The sequence below is a fragment of the Lynx canadensis genome, chromosome E1 (assembly GCF_007474595.2).
Source record: "Lynx canadensis isolate LIC74 chromosome E1, mLynCan4.pri.v2, whole genome shotgun sequence".
Taxonomy (NCBI): Eukaryota; Metazoa; Chordata; class Mammalia; order Carnivora; family Felidae; genus Lynx; species Lynx canadensis.
Window position 1 is genome coordinate 60,461,783 of NC_044316.2, and position 21,021 is coordinate 60,482,803.

The window sequence follows — 21,021 nt, forward strand, 5'->3', positions numbered from 1 at the left end:
GGCGGGAACGCGAAATGGTGCCACGTTGTGGAAAACTGCAGTTCCCCAGACATTGAACACGGTGACCCCGTGACCCCCCACTTCCGAGAGACGGACACGCTTCCGCACAAACCGCACAGGAAGGCTCACGGCCCGTGTGGCTCTAACCGCCACCTTGTGAGTCATCTGTCGCTGAGGAACGGGTCAGCACCGGCACAGCAGCCTGGGACAACACGTGTCTGCTTCTGGCAGTTTCCACAGGCTGGGACTCGGGATGGCCCCTCCAGCAAGAGGCAGAGTCCAGCCCCTTGGAGCCGTGCTCCCAGCCCCACCCGGGGGCCCTTCCCCGGGCCACCGGCCCCACCCGACCTGAGGTGTTGGCCGCACAGGGTCTTAAAGCAGCCAGAGGGGAAGAAGGGCGCCCCCTCCCTGAACCCAAGGCTCAGAGCAGGACGGACTGCGCCTCCACGAAGGCTCCTGGTGCCCTGGTTACTGCGCCTCCAGCTCAGCCTCACGGGCTGCCAGCTGCTGGAAGAGGTGGCACGTGTCCCCGTCCATCCCGTGGCACCCCCCCCCCCCGCAGCAAGCACTGGGCCCTGCATGCCCGTCCCGCCCACCTGAGCCCACTGGCCCCGTAGCTGGGGTGCACTAGGCATCCAAATGTGAAAGATGACATGTATATTTATACAAGTGAGAATGCGGCTCTCCGACCCTGGAGAAGGATTTCCTCCACGGAACACAGGTGTTCATCGGAAGAGAAAGGTTATGAATGTCCCCGTGTGGGAAGTAACCTTTCCTGGAAGCCTCCATGGAAAGGCAAGTCCCACGTGGGAGAAAATGTTTGCGGCTCTAATGGACGGAGGACGGGCACCAGAGTCTGTGCAGAGTGCCCGGAGGTCAGCAAGGCAAGAGGCGGCCCTACGGGCACGTCTGGCGGGAGAGGCGGGCTGAGCCCGCTGGAAGTCTCACGAAGGCGGTGGGGGCTGGGGGTGGGGCCTCCCAAGACCCTTCAGGTCTCCAGGCACGAGAACATCCGGACTGTGCCCTTGCCGTTGCCAGGCTGGATGTGACCAGGGCTCACAGCCGGATTTCAGCAAGTAGATTCACAGGCCAGCCTGATGCGGGCAAGCAGACCGGGGTCCCCAGGACCCCGCTGCGTGATCCCAACACAAAGCCGGAGCTGAGAAGCGGGCACCCGTGTCCCCGGGACCCTGCGGAGGGGGTGGGGAGGATGTGGTGGGGAGAGTTCTCGGGACGGCCCTGGGCACGGGGACCACGGTGCTGGGTCAGAGGGGTGTCTCAGGGACGCTTCCACCACCTTCCACCCTTCGTCTCTGCCACAGCATCCGATCAGCACCTGGAAGGTGCCTCAGGCCTGGCACTGAGCAGGTTTCCAAAAAACGTTGCTTTTATAGAAATGCAGCCCATTTTACACAGGCACCATGGCAGCCTCTCCCAACACCCCAGCGGACCCCCGAGAGCAGCGGTCACCACCCCCGGCCCGAGACCACGGCTCCAGACGGGTGGCCCAAGCCAAGGGCCTGGATGCCTGGCCACGTGTCAGATGTCTTGATCCCACAGCTGGGGCCTTGTTCCAGCCACGGCTGACACTCACCAGCTTCACGCAGATGACGAAGGGCGGCCGTGCAGCTCGGAAGTGCAGGATCGGAACCCGAGGCTTCGGCCTTTCCTGAGGGAGGAGAGGCGTTGTGGGCTCGGCTCTCTGCTGGCCTTCGGGACGCCCTGACGTGCCAGACATGCGCACCTGTGGCCGCCCCGCAGCCTTCACCCCTGTCCGGCCCTGAGGTGCCCTCCAGTGGGAAGACGGGCCAGGCAGGGACACTGGTCACTCTGGGGTCCGAGTCGCCCAGGAAATGGGTTCACCTGTGCTGGGCCTGGCAGCTGTGTGGCTGCAGGCGGCCTTCCCCGGGGAGGAAGGTTCTGCACACTGGCTGCTCTGTTTCCTGATGGGGTAGGGGTGGTGACCCGTGTGTGACCCAGGCCCTCCCTGGAGGGGCTCCTGGGCCCCACGCACCTGAGAGTCTTCATGGCAATAGAAGCCTTTCCTGATCTTGTTCTCGTCCACGTCACAGAAAGCAACCACCTGGGGGTGCAGGACACCAGCCTCAGGGACGGGGAGGGTGGGAGGTGTGGGGCGGAGGGGGAGGACGGCAAGGGGGACGGGGACCCACCTTGCGCCGCATCCCGGCTGTCAGGCTGCGATAGAGCCGGCGGCCTTGCCTGCCCGCGTTCCAGATGGTGAAGGTGGCCCAGTGTGGCAGCGCCCGCTCTTCCAGAAAGCGCACGCGATGGGTCCAGATGGTGGTCCTATGGGGGCATGGGGGGGAACCACGTGGGCGGGGCCCCCAGCTGTCCCCAGACCTTCCTCCCTACCTGGCATTGGCTGAAGGAATGAAGGGTGAACGAGGGCCACGCTGCCTCACCCACCCTCACACCCAGTGGCGCATGCCTTTCTCAGGGCCGCGTCCTCATGGACCCAAGGGACACCAGGCACAGACCCTGGGGAGCCTGAGGGGACGTAGCCACCCCAATGTCAGGTGAGCTCAGGCGAGCACAAGAGCCTGGGCATGTCCCAAGAGCCGCCTGGAGGTGAAGGTTTCCTGCGGGAGCTTCCCGCCTGGTCCACGTGGGGACCCCTCCGTAGGCGCCTTGCTACAAGCAGACTGGAGGCCCAGCCACTACGGGGGTGGGGGGCTGGCACACTCAGCTGTTTCCTGTTTAATGTGGTCACACGTGAAAAGGGCCTAAATCACAGGCGTGAAAGCATCGCTAAGAATTTGGAGGGCAGGGGCGCCTGGGTGGCTCAGCTGGTTCAATGTCTGGCTCTAGATTTCAGCTCAGGTCATGATCCCAGGGTCATGAGATTGAGCCCCACGTTGGGCTCTGTGCTGACAGCTTGGAACCTGCTTGGGATTCATTCTCTCTCTCTCTCTCTCTCTCTCTGCCCCTTCCCCGACTTGCTCTCTAATAAATAAACTTATTATCGCGATGCCCCAGCGTGTTTGTGGACGTTTGAAGACATGCCCCAGCCCCGACCCAGGAGCTCAGGGATGAGGCAGCGCAAGGGGCCACGCAGAGGAGCCACCCGCACCTCCAGTCTGCTCAGGTGTCCGGGGCCCTGAGATGCCGGCACGTGATGATACAATTTAGAAACTGTCACAAACACACGTGCCTTATGGCAAACAGGACAGTTCCCACAGCAGCATGGCCAGCGACCCGCAGACCAGAACGTGCCCACGCGCTATGGCCTTCCTGTCCCCGGGCGGCCGCTGGGTCAGAGAGGCCATAGGAGAAGGTGGTGCTCACGCGGGAAGGGCAGCGGGCAGCGCGTGCGGTCAGGGAGCCATTGCATGTGGTCCAAGTGGAAAGACGCGGGGGAAGGTGTGACCGCCGTGCACCCACCGTGCTGGCCTTGGCCGCGGGGCTGGGAAGGTGGCCGCGGGAAATAGGGTGAAAATTGCCCAATGAGGTAACCGCTGGCCATCCCCAGTTTAAAATACAAGGACAACCCAGGAGAGCTCTCACAGGGGGGCCTCTGGGCAGAGTCTGAGGAAACTCAACTCCCGACAAGCCCGAGGGTGTAATTAAAGCTCATTACTCTGAGGTTTTGCCACTCACAGCTCAAAGCATTTAATCCAACACAGAAACTAACATGAGATCACTTCTTTTGTGTTGTGGGTGGCAAAGCCTCACGCTGCAAAAAAGAGAGAAACCTCTCAACATAAAAGACAGTGATCCTATGCAAACAAGATGAGGGCGTGTGGGGACAAAGCCCAGTGGCCGGCAGCTGGTCCTTCCTGGACACGTGGGCTCCTGCCACACTGTGGGCCACCACTGAGTCCTACAGAGAGATCCCTTTCCCCTGTCTTCTGAGAATCTAAGGTGAGGACACACGGATGGGAACGTTCACGATGATGACAGAGGAGAGCCCCGACGTCCCACCCCTGATGGCACATGGGGAGGGTCCCACCCCTGATGGCCATGGGTGGGGGGGGTTCCCAATGTCCCAACCCTGATGGCATGTGGTGGAGTCCCACCCCTGACGGCATGTGTGGGGGGGTTCCCAATGTCCCACCCCTGACAGCACGTGGGGGGGTTCCCAATGTCCCCTATGTCATGGATCTAATTTCTATCTAGTTCTAATTACTGTCACCAAACGCTGGATCCAGTCCCACGTGCACACACCAGCAGCAATTCCCCCCCACTGTGGAGTAGTTGTGGTGTCGAACAGCATGCTTTCTGCCTGGTGGGAGCGCTTCCAGGAAGCACCATCCCACAAAAGCATCTTTTGTGTCTGGCCTCTTTAGTGACCATATTGCTTTGACATTAACCCCGGTCCCTGTGTCTATCAGTGGTTATCTGTTCAATTATTGATGGCCATTTGGGTTGTTCCCAGTTCTTGGCTATATCAGCAGCGATAGGTTGAACGATGCTTTCACGTCTCTTGCCTAAACACCCACACATGGACTGCTGGGGCACCGGGGATATTAATTAATTTAAAGAATGCCAGGTTTCCAGAGAGGATGTACTTTTACACTCCTGAGAGCAGAGTATGACAGTTCTGGTAGAGCCACACTCTTTCACCCTTTAGAATTGGCAGACGTTACCTTTAGCCCTTCTGTTGGATGTGTAGTGGGTTTACATTATTTACATATCACACGGTATTGTTTTGTGAAATGTTGTGTTTGTTGAAGTATTCTGCCTCTCTTCGTGGGTGCTCGGGGTCCTGTACGTGCCTCCCATTTGGTCCCTTCAGATACATGGATTGTGAACGTCTCCTCTCAGAATGCAGTCTGCCACTCAGCCTCCGAACGGTGTCTCTTGATGAGCAAAGGTTTTTAATTTTTATCAAGTCCACTTTATGAAGTTTTAAATGGTGAATGCTTCTCACATCCTGAGAAGTTTTTGTCTGCCCTGAAGTTGTGAAGACGTCCCCTAGTGTTTGCTCCAGATGCTTTCTACTTTAGCTGTTTCTGTATTTATATCTAAGATCCACCTGGAATTAGTTTTTCTGTATGGTCTGTGATTTTCTTTCTTTCTTTTTCTCATGTGAATATCTAGTTCCACTTGTTGAAAATACTTTCCTTTTCCACTGAATGCCTTTGGAGACTTTGTTGAAAATCAGTCTGTGATACAATTTTGAGTGTATTTCTGGATTGCTTCCCTGGTCTCTCTCAATGCTGTTGCTGTTTCCTGACCGCCGTGTAAGACTTCAGAGTAAGTCTTGAAATCTAGCGCGGTGAGTCCTCAAATTTTGCTCTTTTTAAGGCTGTTTTGGCCATTCTGGGTCCTTTAATTTTCCACGAGGATTTCAGAACCAAGATATCAATTTCCACAAAGAAGCCAGCAGGCTCCTGTCCTGGGACCGCGAGTTTGGGAAGAATGAGCACTAACGTTACTGAGTCTTCTGACCACGAAGGTGGCGCCCCTGCGTCCGCCCTACAGGGTTTCCTGGATTTCCTGCAGACTTTGCAGACATACACACACCTTGTGAAATTTACCCACAAGCATTTTATGTTTGGGGCCACCACACAGATGCATTAACTGTGTTTTCAATCGTTCATGGCAAATGTGTGGATTGTGTGCTCCGGCTGAATTCTATAAATTGTGACCATTTTAGTTTCATCAAATTAAATTTTTTTCTAATTTCCTGTGTGACTTTTTTTTTCCCTTGGTTGCCTAATTTCCAAGTATTTTGGACTTTTAGGATGTGTTAATGATTTCTAATTTAATTCTATGTGGTTATAAAACATACCTTGTATGACTGCAATCATTTGAAATTGATTCAGAGTTGTTTTCTGGTCCAAAGTATTGTCCATCTTGCATCTTAAAGGGACAACGTCTTCTGTGGTCGAGTGTTATGTCCCGAATCAGGTCAAGGTTACCAGTGTGACTCCAGTACCCTGGCAGACTTCCCTGTTTCTCTTAGTCACTGGAACGTGGCACAAAGCCTCCAACTGTAGCTGCGGACTGTTTCTGTTGGGGTTTTTCACGTGGAGACTGATTAGACACACACACATCTGGTGCTTTGTCCTGTGACATGACCTCTTCCCCTTGGGTGTAAATCACACTGGCACAGAGTCAGCTTCATGACAATAAACCCAAAACAATGATGCCCCACCAAAGCTATTATATAAAAATTCAGATTTAACACAGGACAACCAAAATCGAGCTCTTCTGCTGAAAGCTGGAAAACGGAAGTTTCAACATGCAACAATACGCCTGACCTCCCGAGTCAACATGGATACTGCAACTTGGGCCCCATACGTGACCGTCACACAGACTGGCATCACGCCCCCCGTGTAGGTGGATGGCAGACCTCCCCAGACGAGGGCGCTCAGCTGAGAAGCTGCAGCCTTCTCACACCCTGCAGGGAAGCACAGTGAACACTGCTGCCAAGACAGGAACGCGCCCCGGGGTCAAGCTCTTCGCATTCAGAGGGCCCAGTTCCTCCAACCCTGTTCCCAAAAGTGAGCAGTGTCAAAACTGTGAGGCACCAAGGGGACACACACTTGTAATTGTGAGAAACGTGCCCATGCACGCACAGTTCAAACCGAAGAAACAAGAAGACGCCCCTTTCCCTCGCTTCGCCTTCCTCCATGTTCCACCCCTCCTGCCCGGGCAGGACACGCCCGAGGACACGCCGGCCACTGGGGACATGGGGCCGAGCAGATGCCATCACAGCAGCCCCCTCGGTGGGGGCAGAGAGGGCACAATGAGCCCCCCTGTAGCCAAGTTAGACGGGCACCAGGCTCACTGGGAGGCTGCCGTCAGCTCACGGCAATTGAGACCAACACTTCAACGGGACACGTACGCAAGATTCTACCTCACTGTGAAAAAGGGGACAGACGTGGCCTTCATCCTGGGGAAACCGCAACCACAGACCCTGGGACGGCTTTCCCCCATGAAGGACACAGACTCTGTGTACCCACACCGGCCACGCTCACCTGGGGTAGAGACCCACCCCAGGTGACCTGTGTCTACCCCACTGATCCTGGCTTAGACTTTGGCCATCCCTGCACCCTCCACCCTGGCCCCCGGCCTCTCCCCCGACCCCAGCCCTTCACGCTTGACCCTGGCCCCTCACCCTCAACCCCAGACCCTGACCCCTCACGCTCGACCCTGGCCCCTGGTCCTTCATGCTCAACCCTGGACCTCGACCTGGACCCTAACCCCTCACCTTTGACCCTGGACCTCAGCCCCTCATGCTCAACCCTGGCCCCTCGTGGCCCCCAGACCAGGTCTGGAAGCCTGGGACGTACATACTCGAGGACAGAGTGTGTGGCCGCGTTGGGGTGGTAGCGGTAGAGGAGGAGGCTCTGGTCCACGCGGATGACCCCGCCGCCCTTTCTGAGGTGGCTGTAGAAGAACAACAGGTCCTCCGGCTCACCCTGCGGGGGAAACGGAAGCATCGATGTTGCTGGTGTCTCGCTCACCGCAGAAGACACACCTGTGCCAGAGGCTTCCGTGTGAGCATTAGTTCAGGTGACTGGAGGTGGGGAGTAACGCCCAGCCTCATCTGCAAGGCTCCAGTGTCACTGGCGTGCCCAGCACTCGAGTGTGGGGACGTCATCTCAGGATGAGGACGTGATGGCCAGGAAGAGCTAGGGTCACAGGGGTGGACGAAAGGCCCCAGAGTCACCCTCGCTTATGCTCCCCCCCCCCACCCCCCACAAACGGGGTCTCTGTGCTGCACGGACCTGAGAGCTTTCCTGTCTTGAGAGAACTCAGCCTCCCACCATCCCCCAGCCGGTCGGGCTGGCCCAGCTCAGCACTGAGCACGGAAGCTGGAAGCCAGACACTGGCTCAGCCCCCTTTTCATTCCCTAAAGTCTAGAGTGACAGCGGGCGGAGAGGTCTGGGTCCTGCCCACCCTCCTGGCTGTAAGCAGTGCGTCACTGAAGGTGCGCCCCGGGGCCTGGTCTCTGACTGTACAGGTCTACAGCCTGAACCCCAGGCCGGCTCACAAGCCCAAGGCAGCGCGGGCGTCACAGCCAAGCCCGCGACTTGACTGCGGCCTCTCCAGGGCCTCCTGGCCGCTGCCCAGTTTGCCTCTCTCCCCAAGAGGAGGGTCGCACGGCTGCCCTTGGGGGCATGGAATCCCAAGGGAGACCCCATCTCCCACCGCTCCACGCGGCAAGCATGTCCCCAGACTGGCTCTTCGCCAGGTCTCGTCAGCGTTGGCGACACCCAGTACACCTGGCTCCCCAGGAGCACTGCCGCTTCCGGCTCTGGGCCGGACGCTTCTGGGAAGGGCTGAGCCCCACCAGGAAGCGCTGCGCTAGGCGCAACTCCCGGCTCGGCTCTTGGTTCCCAGGCTCTTTCCAGGCTGCGTCACCGCTACCATCTCAGCCTCTGTACAGTCTTCAGCCACAGGAGTCTGCGCTCCTGGTGAGCAGGTGCCCAGGAGGGTGGACAGTGGCTTAGACTCTCTGCCTTGTGGGGAGCAGTGGCGCTCCAGGGCCACATCCAAGTAAATTCTCACGACTTTCCTTCTGGCCAGAAAGAAGGAAACCCTGAAGGTGAGTTCTTCCAGATCCCAAGAAGAAAGCCCACCTTTTCCTTCCTGTTCCTAAACCTGTAAAGTGCGTGGTTACAGTTTGCTCTATAAAGGTTTGGAAAGACAGGAAATTAGAAAAAGGGACCTACGAGAATCACCTGTGACTCTGTCACCACAAAGCTGCTCTGAGCTTCCGTGTGTGGCCCACGTGTTTATTCTCCTGTGGACACACTTTCAGCAGAGCCGCAAACAGTTTTGAAGCTTGGTTTTTACCTTAATGTTTTATTATAAATCTTTTCACATTACCGTGGTCTTTGTAAAAACTAGTCCTTCAAGTCATGTGTGCTGACGCACTTGTCCACCCGCACGTTGGAAACGAGGGTGTTCACAGCTTTTCCCCACCGTTAGACTGCTGTGGATCGCCACAGGCTCTGTGCCCAAGTCACCCTGCCGTGAGCACGTGGCACCTTTCGGCCCGCTCGGGGTCCGCCCATAATACAAGGAAGTGTGCACCAGACTCCTTGGCTAGGACTCCCGGGCCTGTGCTGGCCTTACAGAGTGACCCAGGTGGACAGACACTCTGGAGCTGACTTTGGGAACCAAGGACTGTGCCAGGTCCCGGACGTGGGGGTGTGGCAGGCGGGGTGGGCACACTGAGGGTCCCGGAGGTGGGGGTGTGGCGGGCAGGAGAGCACACCCTGGTGATGGGGTGAGAGGGGATTGGGGTCCTGGGGCAGACGGGAGCACAGAGCAGGCGCCAGTCCCTGATACGCTCTGCAAGCTGTGTGTGACAGTGGCAGGAGAGCAGGTCGTGTGGGTCCCTGAGAACAGGGCCACGCAAAGTCATCTACGCGGAGCCAGTGGGAGAGAGTGCAGAAAGTCAGGCACTTCCCCAGATGAATAAAATTCAACCCGCTGGTGTAACCACAACAAAGACGACCCTGAACCAGGAGTGAGATCAGCACCGAACCGTCCCTGCACCTGAGAAGGCAAGGGGGACCCGGGCAGCGGTGTGGGGGGGTGTCAGGGGGTGGGGGGGTAGGGGGGAAGGGTGTGCCTCTCAAGCCTGGCCGCTCCTGGCAGCAGACTGGTGATGCTGTGTGCCTGAGGATTTGCTAGAATACATCCAACTGCACATTTAAACAGATGAACTGTATGGTACGTGAATTATTCCTCAATAAACCTCTAAAATAAGAGGGGATTGATTGAACTCAAAATAGAAATAGGAGGAAAAGATAAAATCATATGAGAAATGAAGCCTAGAAACGTAGGAGTGGGAGAGAAAGTTCCTGAGAGTAAAGCCAGGGACCATCCCACTGATGTGAAACCAGAGTCTGCAAAACAGAAGAAGAAAACGACAGAGCAGAGGGCGCACTGAAAAGTACGTGCCAAGGAAACTCTGGGAAACACAGCAGACCTGTATCCACCTACTGGAAAGGCGCAGCAGTTAAGTCCCTGTGAAGCTATTAGTTTTTAACAAGGAAATAACCCTCAGAGCCTCCAGGCACGATCATGCGCTCACCAGGTAGAGAGACTTCGGTGAGCGTCAGACTCTGGAAAGCAACAAACCAAGGCAAGAGCAGAACAGAATTTTCACTCTCAAGGAAAGGAAATGAGCCAAGGGTGTTCTGTACGGCCATGTCCCTCAAGTAGCAGGACCAAGGACCACGTTCTGAGCGGGACGTGTATGGCTGTGGACCCAGGGTCGGGTGGGCGACGCATTCACGTGTGTATGTCTTCCAACATTACTGGAAATCACACAATAAAACGGGAGAAGGGAAGAGAGGGTCTCACTGCAGGTTGTACAGGAAGCAGATGAGCGTCAGAATACCTTTCGAAAATGGAAAATAGCAGACCAGAGAAGGTTTAAGAAGCATACACAGGACTAAGGGCATCTGAAAAGAGAGAAATACAGAAATAACCACTAGAACAAAATGCAAGCCTTCAACACCAGAGAAATTTAAACAGCCCAGAGTGGGTGATGGCCGCTGGCTCCGGATGGCTGAATGGCCGCCTTCCTGCAGCAATGACACGGTGCAGGCTGTGTGTGCAGGGTGCAGGCCGTGGTTGGGGCGGGGGGGGGGGGGGGGCGACACAGACTCCCCAGGGATGGGAGCCACAGCCTTATGGCCCCGATGTCCTCAGGCTGTGGAAGTGAGGAAATCCCATAATGCAGAAGTCAAATAGAAGAAAACATCCACAAGCAAATACCCGGTAAAGAATGCCAACAATGTGGGCGCCTGGGGGGCTCATTAGGTCGAATGTGCAACTCTAGGTTTCCGCTCAGGTCCCGATCTCATGAGTCATGAGCTGGAACCCCACATCAGGCTCTGCTCTGACAGTGTGGGGCATGCTTGGGATTCTCTCCACCCCCCTCTCTGCCCCTCCCCTGCTCACCCTCATGTGTTCTCTCTCAAAATAAATAAACATTAAAAAAAAAAAAAAAAAAGAATGCCACCAGTTTGACAACCACAAAACAACCCACTTGAAAGTGGGCAAAAGATTTGGACATTTCATAAAATAACAAACGGCCAATGAACACATAAAAATTGTTTAACATCCTTAGTGGTCTCAGAAACGCAAATAAAAATGAAAAGCCACCAAGACCAACCAGAATGGCTGACGACACTGAGAGCTCTGAGCTGCTGGCCGGGCATTGTGGGGGGGGGGGTGCTGCATGGGAAGGCAAGACGTGGGGGGGCTGCACACAGTGTGGGGAGGGCAGGGCATGGGGGGGTGCTGCACGCGGCGGGGGGAGGGCAGGGTGGCCTCCCCCCTCACAAGCCAACTCCAGCTGGCTCTTTCCACCAGACAAAAAAGCACATCAGGAAAGTGCTGGCGGCCAGCCTTTCTGGGCAGCCAGTTCTCCCCGGGCAGTGACGGGCCTTCTCCTGACCTTCCCACCCAGGCCAGCCTGCCCTCAGAAGGCATGTTCAGAACCAACAAAGGCCTTTTCGTTACTTTCCTTTTTGTGTAAGGGCCTGAACTGGTTGCCTCCTGGAGGCATTTAGATTCCCCAGCTTGGTAGCAGAGGCTGCTTACCACGGCTGGATGCCACCCTGTGCCAGCACGGTACCTACCTCCAAATCTCCCCTCCCCGTCCCAGCCTGCCTCTGCAAGTGCATTTCCCAGTTAAAACCTGTCCACCTTGTAGGTCCAGCTCACAACCACTATTTCCATCCCCCTGGAGCCCCGGCTTATTTGCTGACCCTTGGGCCACCCCAGTCCACACCTCTGGTCACCTGCTACATCATTTAGCACCTGGACTGTTTTCTGCTGCTTCGGCCACTTGCCCCTCTCTCCACAAAGTAGGAGCCACAGGCTCTTGGCCCTGGGTACACTGTGGCTCTTCACTAAGGCCCATGGAAAATTACCTGAGGGCCAGTCCCCAAACCTGATCTCTGGTCCCTGATCCCTGATCGCTGGTGCCTGGTCTGTGATCTCTAATTTCTGGTCCGTGGTCTCTGGCCCCTGATCTCTGGTGCCTGATCCCTGGTGCCTGGCCTGCGATCTCTAATTTCTGGTCCGTGGTCTCTGATTCCTGGTGCCTGGTCTGCGATCTCTAATTTCTGGTCTATGGTCTCTGATCCCTGATTTGTAGTCTTTGGCCCCTGATCTCTGGTCCCTGATCCCTGTTCTCTGATTTCTAGTCTCTAGTCCCCAATCTCAGGTGCCTCATCTCTGATCCTTGGTCCCTGAACTTTGATCAATGTTCCTGATCTCTGGTCCCTAGTCCTTGAACTCGGATCCCTGATCTCTGATCCCTGGTCTCTGATCCCTGGTGCTTGAAATCTGACTTCTGGTCCCTGAAATAAATCTGGTCTCTGGTCTCTGCTCCCTGATAATCTGATTCTTGGTCCCTGATTGCTGTCCCTAATATCTGATCCCTGGTCTTTGATAGCTGGTGCCTGATCTCTGGTCCCTGATATGTGATCCTTGATCCCTTGTCTCTGGTCTCTGATCTCTGGTCCCTCAGCCCTGGTACAAAGGGACTGATGGCCTTTCTTTGCCCCCAGGTACTTCTACTCCAGGAAGAATTGCCTTGAGCTAAAAGGCTTGAGGTACTTTGAATCCTGAGACCACTCATGGCTGTGAATTAGGGATTTGTCAGATCTTTCAGTCAGTGTTCCTCAGGGATCACTTCCCGATGACCATTTCTGGGCCATTTTCTGCAGAAGAATATGAAAGCGGGTGCTTGGATTCAGCTCCAAAGAGAACAGGGGCCTTTTGTAGCACCTGCTTAGGTGGGGAGATTTGCTGGAGTTTCCCTTTACCCACCCTGTTGTCTCACAGGCAGGGAGAACTTGTTGGCTGAGAGCCACCCCCCCCCCCAAAAAAAAAAAAGCTCTGCCTGCCTTGGCCCCTGCTGCCGCTGGTGAAGTTGAAGTCCCCAAGACTGGGGCCCCTGGGCAGGGTGGTATCACACGTACATAGTTCTATCTGTATGAATTTGGGGGGAGAAACAGGAACACAGGGATGATACCAAATGCCCTAAAATCATGAATTAACACACCTCCATGACAAAGTGACCTGGTCTCCCATCCCAGCAAGGTGGAGAGACGGGAAGGTCAGACAGTGCACGGCAGGGTAATTCACATGTCCACTAGCTGTGGCCCAGTCCATGGAGTGAACAGGAGGGTGATTCCACAGCCTGTGCTTTCCTACAAACAGCTGTTAAGCCAGGATGAGGTAGCCTGGGCCTGCACACAGAAATCCCAGGTGGTGCCAGGGCCTCAGATACTCTCTGGAACACTCAGCCCAGCCGGCAGGAGAAGTGCTGGGAAGGCCTTCATGGAAGGCATTTTCCTAATCCCTGGATCCCCAGAGAGGGTACAGCACCCATGAAGTACGTAGGGCTGGGATTCAGGGAATTCGCACCCCGGAGTGTTACCCCAGAGGAGGGGGCCCACAAGGGGCCCAAACTTACCTGCCCGCCTTCGTCAAATGGGCCCACGTAGGAGAACCATGCTCGAGAGCAGAACCAGGTGGGCATGATCACAGTTGGGCCATTGGAGGTAAAGACCTAGAAGCAACGACACTGACATAATTATTGGAGAACACCTTATCACAAACAACTTACAACTTATCTTCCACAAAGTGTAAGTCAGAAAGTGACAAATGAATTTGCCTTTCTTTGAGGTACAGCAGTTCAAGGGACTTTACAGCCACATCAACAGTATCTGGTGCCCAAGGCTAACAGATGGGGGAAGAGGGGCCAACAGAATGAGTGGCCCCACTGGGGTCCTGTTCCTAGGTTAACGCTCACTGATTGTGTTCAATAAGGAGGTCCCCCTGCTTTTGACTGGTGGTGAAGCTTCATGTGAAAACAAAACATAAATATGTTGCTTTTAATTATGACAAGAAAAACTGAAACAGGATAAAAAGATAGTGTACACGAAACGGATAGACTCCTAGAAAGACATGAATCATCGAAATTGACTGAAAAAGAAATAGAAACTATGAATAGATCTATGACAGGTAAGAGATTGAAAAAGTAGTTTTAAAAAACCCCCAAACACAACTTCCCACAAAGAAAAGCCCAGGTCCAGAGGGCTTCACCAGTAATTCTATCAAATATTTAACAAATTGATATCAATGCTTCACAAAGTCTTCCAAACAACAGAAAAGTGTGGGAGACACTTCCTGAGTCATTCTGGAAGAGACCAGCATTATCCTGACACCAAAGCCAGTAAAAAATATCACAAAACTACACACCAAGATCCCTTATGAATACAGTTGCAAAAATGTTCAACAAAACACTAGTGAATGGAGTCCCAACATCACAGAAAAAGGACCCTACACCACGACCAAGTGGACTTTATCCCAGGATTGCAAGGTTGGTTCAATATATGTAGCCACGCTGAAGAAAAAGTCTCCAGATGCTGAGACTGGGCAGATGTGCAGGGCTGCCTCTGCAGCGAAAACAGGGGCAGGAGCAAACTGCACATGGTCTTTATTTCATGTTCACCAGGTAGAAACATCGAAGAATGTTAGAGCATGGGAGAAAAACACAAGGAGCCTCCAGACGTAGAGCAAACTGGTGTTTACAGAAAAGCAAGCTAGGCAGGGGCAGGTGTGCGGTTTTAAGGGCTGTTAGGCAGGGACGGCGGGTCGGTCTCCTAACTGGCTCCTGGGGCCCTGTTCTCATAGCGCCGTCACGTCGCACAGCCTTGAGCCCAGAGCACCGCTGACATTTCAGCAATTACCCCATTCACTTTCCCAGGACTTACAAAACGCTCTCTAGAAATAACTCTCTAGAAATAACCTAGGACAGGAAAACCTCACCAGAATTACACGGAAGTCTGGAGTAAGGCGGGGAGGCTTTTATAGAGGAGGCGGGAGGTTGGGCGGGGCTGTCGTAAACAGAATGTCCATTGGACTATACTGGGAGCTGGAAGTATGGTGGCTTCTCATTGGCTGGGCTGTTGCGGGAGCAGCAGGAAACCTTCCTGTTGCTGAGTAAGTAGTATCCACCTGCAAGGTGCCTCTCCTCCTGTTGGGTCTGCGATTGCTAACTAGTGCTGGGCCCACAGCTCCCCCTGGCCGCCTCTATCCCACCCTAAATGAGGTTTCCTTGATTCAGTTTCACACTTAAAAGCACAATACAATAAAGAACATTTGGAATGAGTCCATAAAATACATAAATGTATGGAAGGGAATGTACCTAAATAATAACAGCAGTCGCCAATGACTGCTGAGGTTACCTATTAGGATTTGCTTTATTCTTTTCTGTATTTCCTGAATTTCTTTTTTTATATTTATTTACTCTGAGAGAGAGAGAGAGAGAGAGCGAGCGAGCGAGCGCATGTGAGCAGGGGAGAGGGGCAGAGGGAGAGAGAGAATCCCAAGCAGGCTCCACACTCAGTGCAGAGCCCAACTTGGGGATGATCTCAAGACTGTGAGATCATGACCTGAGCCGAAATCGAGTTGGTCACTTAACTGAACCACCCAGGCGTCCCTATATTTTTCTGGAAAAAAAAAAATTTAGAGTTTATTTTTATTTATTTTGTGAGAGAGAGCAAGAGTGGGATAAGGATAGAAAGAGAGGAGACAGAGAATCCCAAGCAGACTCGACACTGTCAGCACAGAGCCTGAAGCAGGGCTCAAACTCACGAGCTGTGAGATCATGACCTGAGCCAAAGGCAGACACTTAACTGACTGAGCCACCCAGGCACCCTTGAATTTCTTAAACATCAACAAAAAAGCAAGATTATAGTCAGAGAAAAAGCTGGCTCCACCTTGAAAAAAACATTTCCAGGAAAAAATTTTTGAGAAAAAAAGATACACATAACTATATAATTATACTTTTATATTCAATGCAATTTCTTTCGTTTATAAAGAAAACACTCAAAAATTTTCTGAGTGGAATCATTAATTTTCTGTTCTGAAAATGCTTTCTGTGTACAAGATTAATATATGTTCATTGACACAAAATATAGAACGTCATGCAGAAAAACTAAAACCATCCCTAATTGTACCACCCAGAGAAATAAAGTATTAAATTTACAGTGTGTTCCCTTCCAGACCTTTTACCTTAGGAGAAAAATTGCAAAATGCGTACCAAGTGTGTGCACACAAACCCTAACCCTATCACCTGCTGTCCTCATAGTTCTGTCTTAGGTTTTCTTCTGGAACACCATCTCTGTGCCGGGAAGTCACAGCTGCAGAACGTTGTCCCCGGATCTCCCCTGCCATCATCTTTCCTGACCTCCAGTTGCTCCTTCTTCAAGGACTTCTTTTACTTTGAGAGTCTGGAACTCTAACTTTCTAGAATGTTCCTGCCTCCTGCTTCCTGGGGTCCACCTGTTCCCACAGGACTCAGAAGGTCCTTTGTATGCAGTGATGGCACCCATAGCTTTTTGTCCCCACCAAACAGGGTCACCGCACCTGAGACACCCTGGCTGGTGGGAGCCCGGGGTCTGTCTGAGCAGCAGTGGCCCAGAGGGTGGAGAAGGAGCCCTGTTTCCCTAGTGAAAACAATCAGTGGTGACAAAAAGGTGTTACGTGTCAACGAGTCCCGCTGGTGGAGAGCTGGGCCCCGGGGCTCCACACCTGGGCATTTCTTTTCTGAGTTAATTCCTATTAACCCGTAAAATCTGAACTCATGCCAGTGACAGGTCATGGGCAGGGCATGAGCATGTGACTTCTGTGAGAACATGCCAGACACTCGGTTCCAAGCTGGGCCCAGAATCTCAGTTTCTCCCACACTGGGAGGCTCTGAGCACATCACAGAACCCTGAAAGCTGACTGATTAAATGCTGCAGCTCAGAGCAAAGGCAACGAGCCCCTCAGCCCTCTGGGCCTGGGAAGCACTTCTTCTGAGTTCTGAGAGCACAACTCACCCTTGAACAACACAGGAGTGAATGGTGTGGGTCCACTTACAACATGGATTTTTTTTTTATAAATACAGCGCAGTGCCATTATTGAGTTTCCCTAGTGGTCTTCTTAGTAATGTTTTCTCTTCTCTGGCTTACTTTATTGGAGGAATACGGTATAAAATACATGTGTTAATTGTTCACGTCACTGGTGAGGCTTCTTGTTCTGTAGGCTATTAGCAGTTGTTTTTTGGGGTCAAAAGTCATACATGGATTTTGGCCTGTGCGGAGCTTCGGCACCCTGAAACCCCACTCTGTCCAAGCGTCAACTGTATTTCGATGTGTCAACTGTCCAGCGGCACCCTGCCCCTCAGGACAGGCCCGCCTCCTCACACACGGCTGCAGAGCAAAGTCCCTCTCTTGCTTGGCTGTCTGAGCCGGCTTACATGATGGTCAGTGAGGACGGCGTCACCCGTGTTTGCTGGGGGCCCCCACAGTTCTGGAACCCTCCACCATGTTTGCTGTGGGTCCCCACAGTTCCGGAGCCCTCCACTCAGCCCAACACTCGTCCACTCCACACGGGGGGCTGTTTGCAATTCTCAGAAGCTACCATCAAGTAGGTCGCTGGGCTTCCTGTGAGTGGCAACGTTAGTGGTGCCACTTTAAAGGCAGAGTGCTGGCCCAGTGAAGCACATCGAGATACTTAGCATTTTACACAAACGAGCCGGTCGGGGTGGTTACACACATACGCATGTGTGGTAAGACTCAGAACTGTATGCCAGAAAGGGAAAAACCAATCCATTGTATGGTGTGTTAGTCTTTGGACAAGTAAATGTTTTCAACTTTAAATGGTTTTTCCAGGCTTCGTGGAGTCTAGGAGAGGGCGTCTGTTTACAAAACAAAACCAGAGGCACACATATTCCTACAAAGATACACATAGATGTGCTCCCACAGGCCGCCAGCTTCACTGCCCAATGTGAGGACTGAACAGGGGAGACAGGCCAACTGGCAGAGACTGGCTACATGGTTTTCTGTCCTGTCCCTGAGATGCCAGCCCCCAGCTGACATGTCCCCTGCTCCCTCGGGAGCCTCATGTCTCTCCGTGGAAACGATGCTGGCTGCAGGTGACAGGAGAAACCTGCTGATGGAATTTTCTTCTTGGCAACTTGGGGAAGGAACAAGGCCAGAGCAGGGACGAGGACGGAAGCCGGGCACTGTTCCTGGTGTTGCTGACATTTCTGTGACCGGCGGGAGATCAGAGGTCCGGAAGGGGGCAGGCTGGCAGGACAGAGCCTCGGGGTTTGATGGCCTTTTGGAAATTTGCCAGTCTTCAGTTCTAGACACGCTTCAGGCTGTGAACGAATTCCGTGTTTGAATTTGATGCTGTGTGGAGTGTGTCCAGAAGGGCTCCCAGAGGGCAGTGAGCTGGGACTGTGGGGGCCGAGGAAGGCCAGTGACCACTCCCTCAACACAGGGAGGAGGCGTCCTATGCTTTGTGAGCGTACCCTGCCTCTGAAGTTCCCCGAGACTCTTCATAGGAAGAAATGGTCTTGGAAGAAAACCGGCCTTTCCTTGAAGGATGGCTGGTCTGGGCCGCTCCCGGCACCACATCGTGTGCCTGAGTGGCCAGGGCAGACCTCCCAGCCCTGACCCCTGATTCAGCCAGGCCAGGCTGTCGGCACATCAGGGGCTGGGCCCCGGGCTCAGCTGCTATTCTGCCAGCCCAGTGAAGGGCAGAAGGGCCTCCAGGCTTCTCTGGGAGCCATGCCGCCAGTGGCCCCGACGCCTGGTCTGGGCCAAAGAGGCTCTCGCTGCTGCCCAGCCACAGGTGGACGCCAGGAAGCAGAATTCTTTGCGTTGATGTTCTAGGGGTGGGAGGGCCTGGGGAGAAGACATGTGGAGCCAGGACCCCTCACCTCAGCCACCAGGACTCCAGCCACCAGGACGCGCACAGCAGAAGGGCCTCCCGGCTGACAAGGGCACCGGTCCCAGCCTCACGCCCAGGATCTCCTCTGACCCAATCACCTCCCAAAGGCCCCCCAACTCTGTCATGTCAGAGGCCAGGGTTTCGACACAGGAATCTGTGTGTAAGGTTCTCGGGTTCGGTTTTGTTGTGCGTGGATGTGCGGACGTCCCAATGCCATCTTTTGCACCAGGCCGTGCGGCCCTTCTATCTGATCAGGGATCTGTGGGTCCCTCCTTGTGCTGGCACCACACAGCCTTGGAGTCGGGTAGCGCTAGCCGGCAACTCTGCTCTTGTCCACATATATTTTGACTATTCTAAATCTTTGCGTTTCCAACAAGTTTTGGAACGAGCTGGCCAATTTCTTCTACAAAAACTGCCGTGGTGGTGACTCGGTTGTGTGAGTGTCCAGGTCAGTCGGGGGAGGACTGACCTCCTTACAACAGCCGCGTGCCCCTTGGACCTCCGGTCTGGCCTGCCCCCTCTTCCTGGCACGGCCTGGTGACTCCCCTGCTTCCCTCTCATATGGACACTCGTGGTGCACTTAGGGCCCACTTGCACCATCCAAGATGGTCTCCCATCTCAAAATCCTTAGTCACGTCTACAAAGACCCCCTTGCCATGTAAGGTAACACTTTCAGGGGGACATTTGGAAATGTTTGGAGGTGTTCTTAGTGGTCATACCTGGGGTGGGAGCTCCTGGCATCTAGTTAACTGGATGCCAGGGGCAGGGACATTTAACTGTAATGAAACACAATACAGCCTCGTGAATGCCAGAATTAAAGACTAACAATACCGAGCGAGATGTTACACTCCGAGGAGAGGACAGTGAACATAACCCGCCTTGCAAGCGGCCGAGCAGGTACTCAGACTTTCCACACAACCAGCCACTCCACTCCTGGGGGTCCCAGAAAAAGAAAAACATATGTCCACACAAAACCTGTCCATGAGTTCGTGGGTTCGAGCCCCACATGGGACTCTGCACTGACAGCGCAGCGCCTACTTGGGATTCTCTCTCTCTCTCACTTTCTCTCTCCCCCTCCCCCAGTCAGGCTTTGTCTCTCTCAAAAATAAATAACTAAAAAAAGAAAAAAAAAAAAAAAAAACCCAAACAAAAAAACCTGTCCGTGAATGTTCAAAGCAGCTTTACACACAACAGAAAAAACAGGAAGCAACCTAAACGCTCTGCAACGAGTGATAGGACACCGTGGAACAGCCACACAAAAGGACCGTCCCTGGCAGTTGGAGAACAGGCCGCAGGCACAGCAGCAACGTGGACAGACACCAGCAGCTTTCGCCGAGCAAAGGCAGGCAGCCTCTAGAGGGCAAGTCTCCACGTCCACAAAACCCCAAGACAGCCGTTCTAACCTCTGGTGACAGAGATCGGATCAGGGGGGCTGCGGCCGGCCGAGGAGCTGGGCCTGTGGCTGAGGCACAAACCTGAACCACCAAGGTATCTGCTGAGACCAAGGAAGCTGCACCCGAGGCAGCTTGTGTGGCCTTTGGGACCCTGTGCCCTGCTTTCTGCACATCAGGCTTTTGGTGCTTTTGGAGGGGCTTCGAGGGTCCTGGAATCCAGGGGCTCCCCGTTGCCAGACATCACAGAAGGGCTCCTGAATGCCAGCATTTTCTACCAGTCCCAACAAATGTGTCCCATAACTTCCCTGACTGTCAAAAAAACCGGTTTCATACTGCTAGTTGTGAACTTTGACAAAGCAAAACCCCAGCTTCCTGTGTTCAGCTCCTACTTGCCACAAATCCAGAGGCATTTTCTGGCAGGTTGGCTCCAGCTGAAGGGATGTTTCAACTTGGTAGTGGGGCTGAGCAGAGACCAGCAGCCTGGTCCCCAAGCACACGGGTTACGGGTGCGCGAATGAAGCTGGGCCTAGCGGATGTGCCGTGAGAGTAAAATACAGTTAGTATGAAGAGTGTAAAGTATCTCATTGGTATTTTTCTATTGATCACACATTGAAATGATAGTATTTTGTGTACATTAAATAAAATATATTACAATTAAATCCATCTACTTCTTTATACCTTCTTAATATGACGACTAAAAAATTTCAAACTCTATTTTGGCTTGCATTTATGGCTCACGTTATGTTTCTATCGGCTAGAACTTAGTATCTGTCTGCAAAGCTATCCAGTGCATTCTTTAGTGATGCAGGCCTATGAAATAAGGAGCAAGAAATGCATGCCAAAGACTGAGTGGGGATGGTGGTCACTCTGGAGGGAGAGATGGGGC

The 21,021-nt window shown here is 53.7% G+C and overlaps 1 protein-coding gene across 9 annotated transcripts in view; it reads right to left on the reverse strand.

Annotated features, from left to right (window-relative positions):
• B3GNTL1 (UDP-GlcNAc:betaGal beta-1,3-N-acetylglucosaminyltransferase like 1) overlaps nt 1-21,021 on the reverse strand; it is a 100,797-nt gene that overhangs the window by 10,175 nt on the left and 69,601 nt on the right. For all 9 annotated transcript variants that reach the window (XM_032591154.1, XM_030296706.1, XM_032591153.1 and 6 more), the window contains 5 exons: nt 13,427-13,522; nt 7,267-7,391; nt 2,172-2,307; nt 2,015-2,083; nt 1,595-1,669 (listed from right to left, as the gene is read on the reverse strand). In XM_032591154.1, the coding sequence (XP_032447045.1) occupies nt 1,595-1,669; nt 2,015-2,083; nt 2,172-2,307; nt 7,267-7,391; nt 13,427-13,522 (501 nt within the window). The remainder of the gene's footprint in view (nt 1-1,594; nt 1,670-2,014; nt 2,084-2,171; nt 2,308-7,266; nt 7,392-13,426; nt 13,523-21,021) is intronic.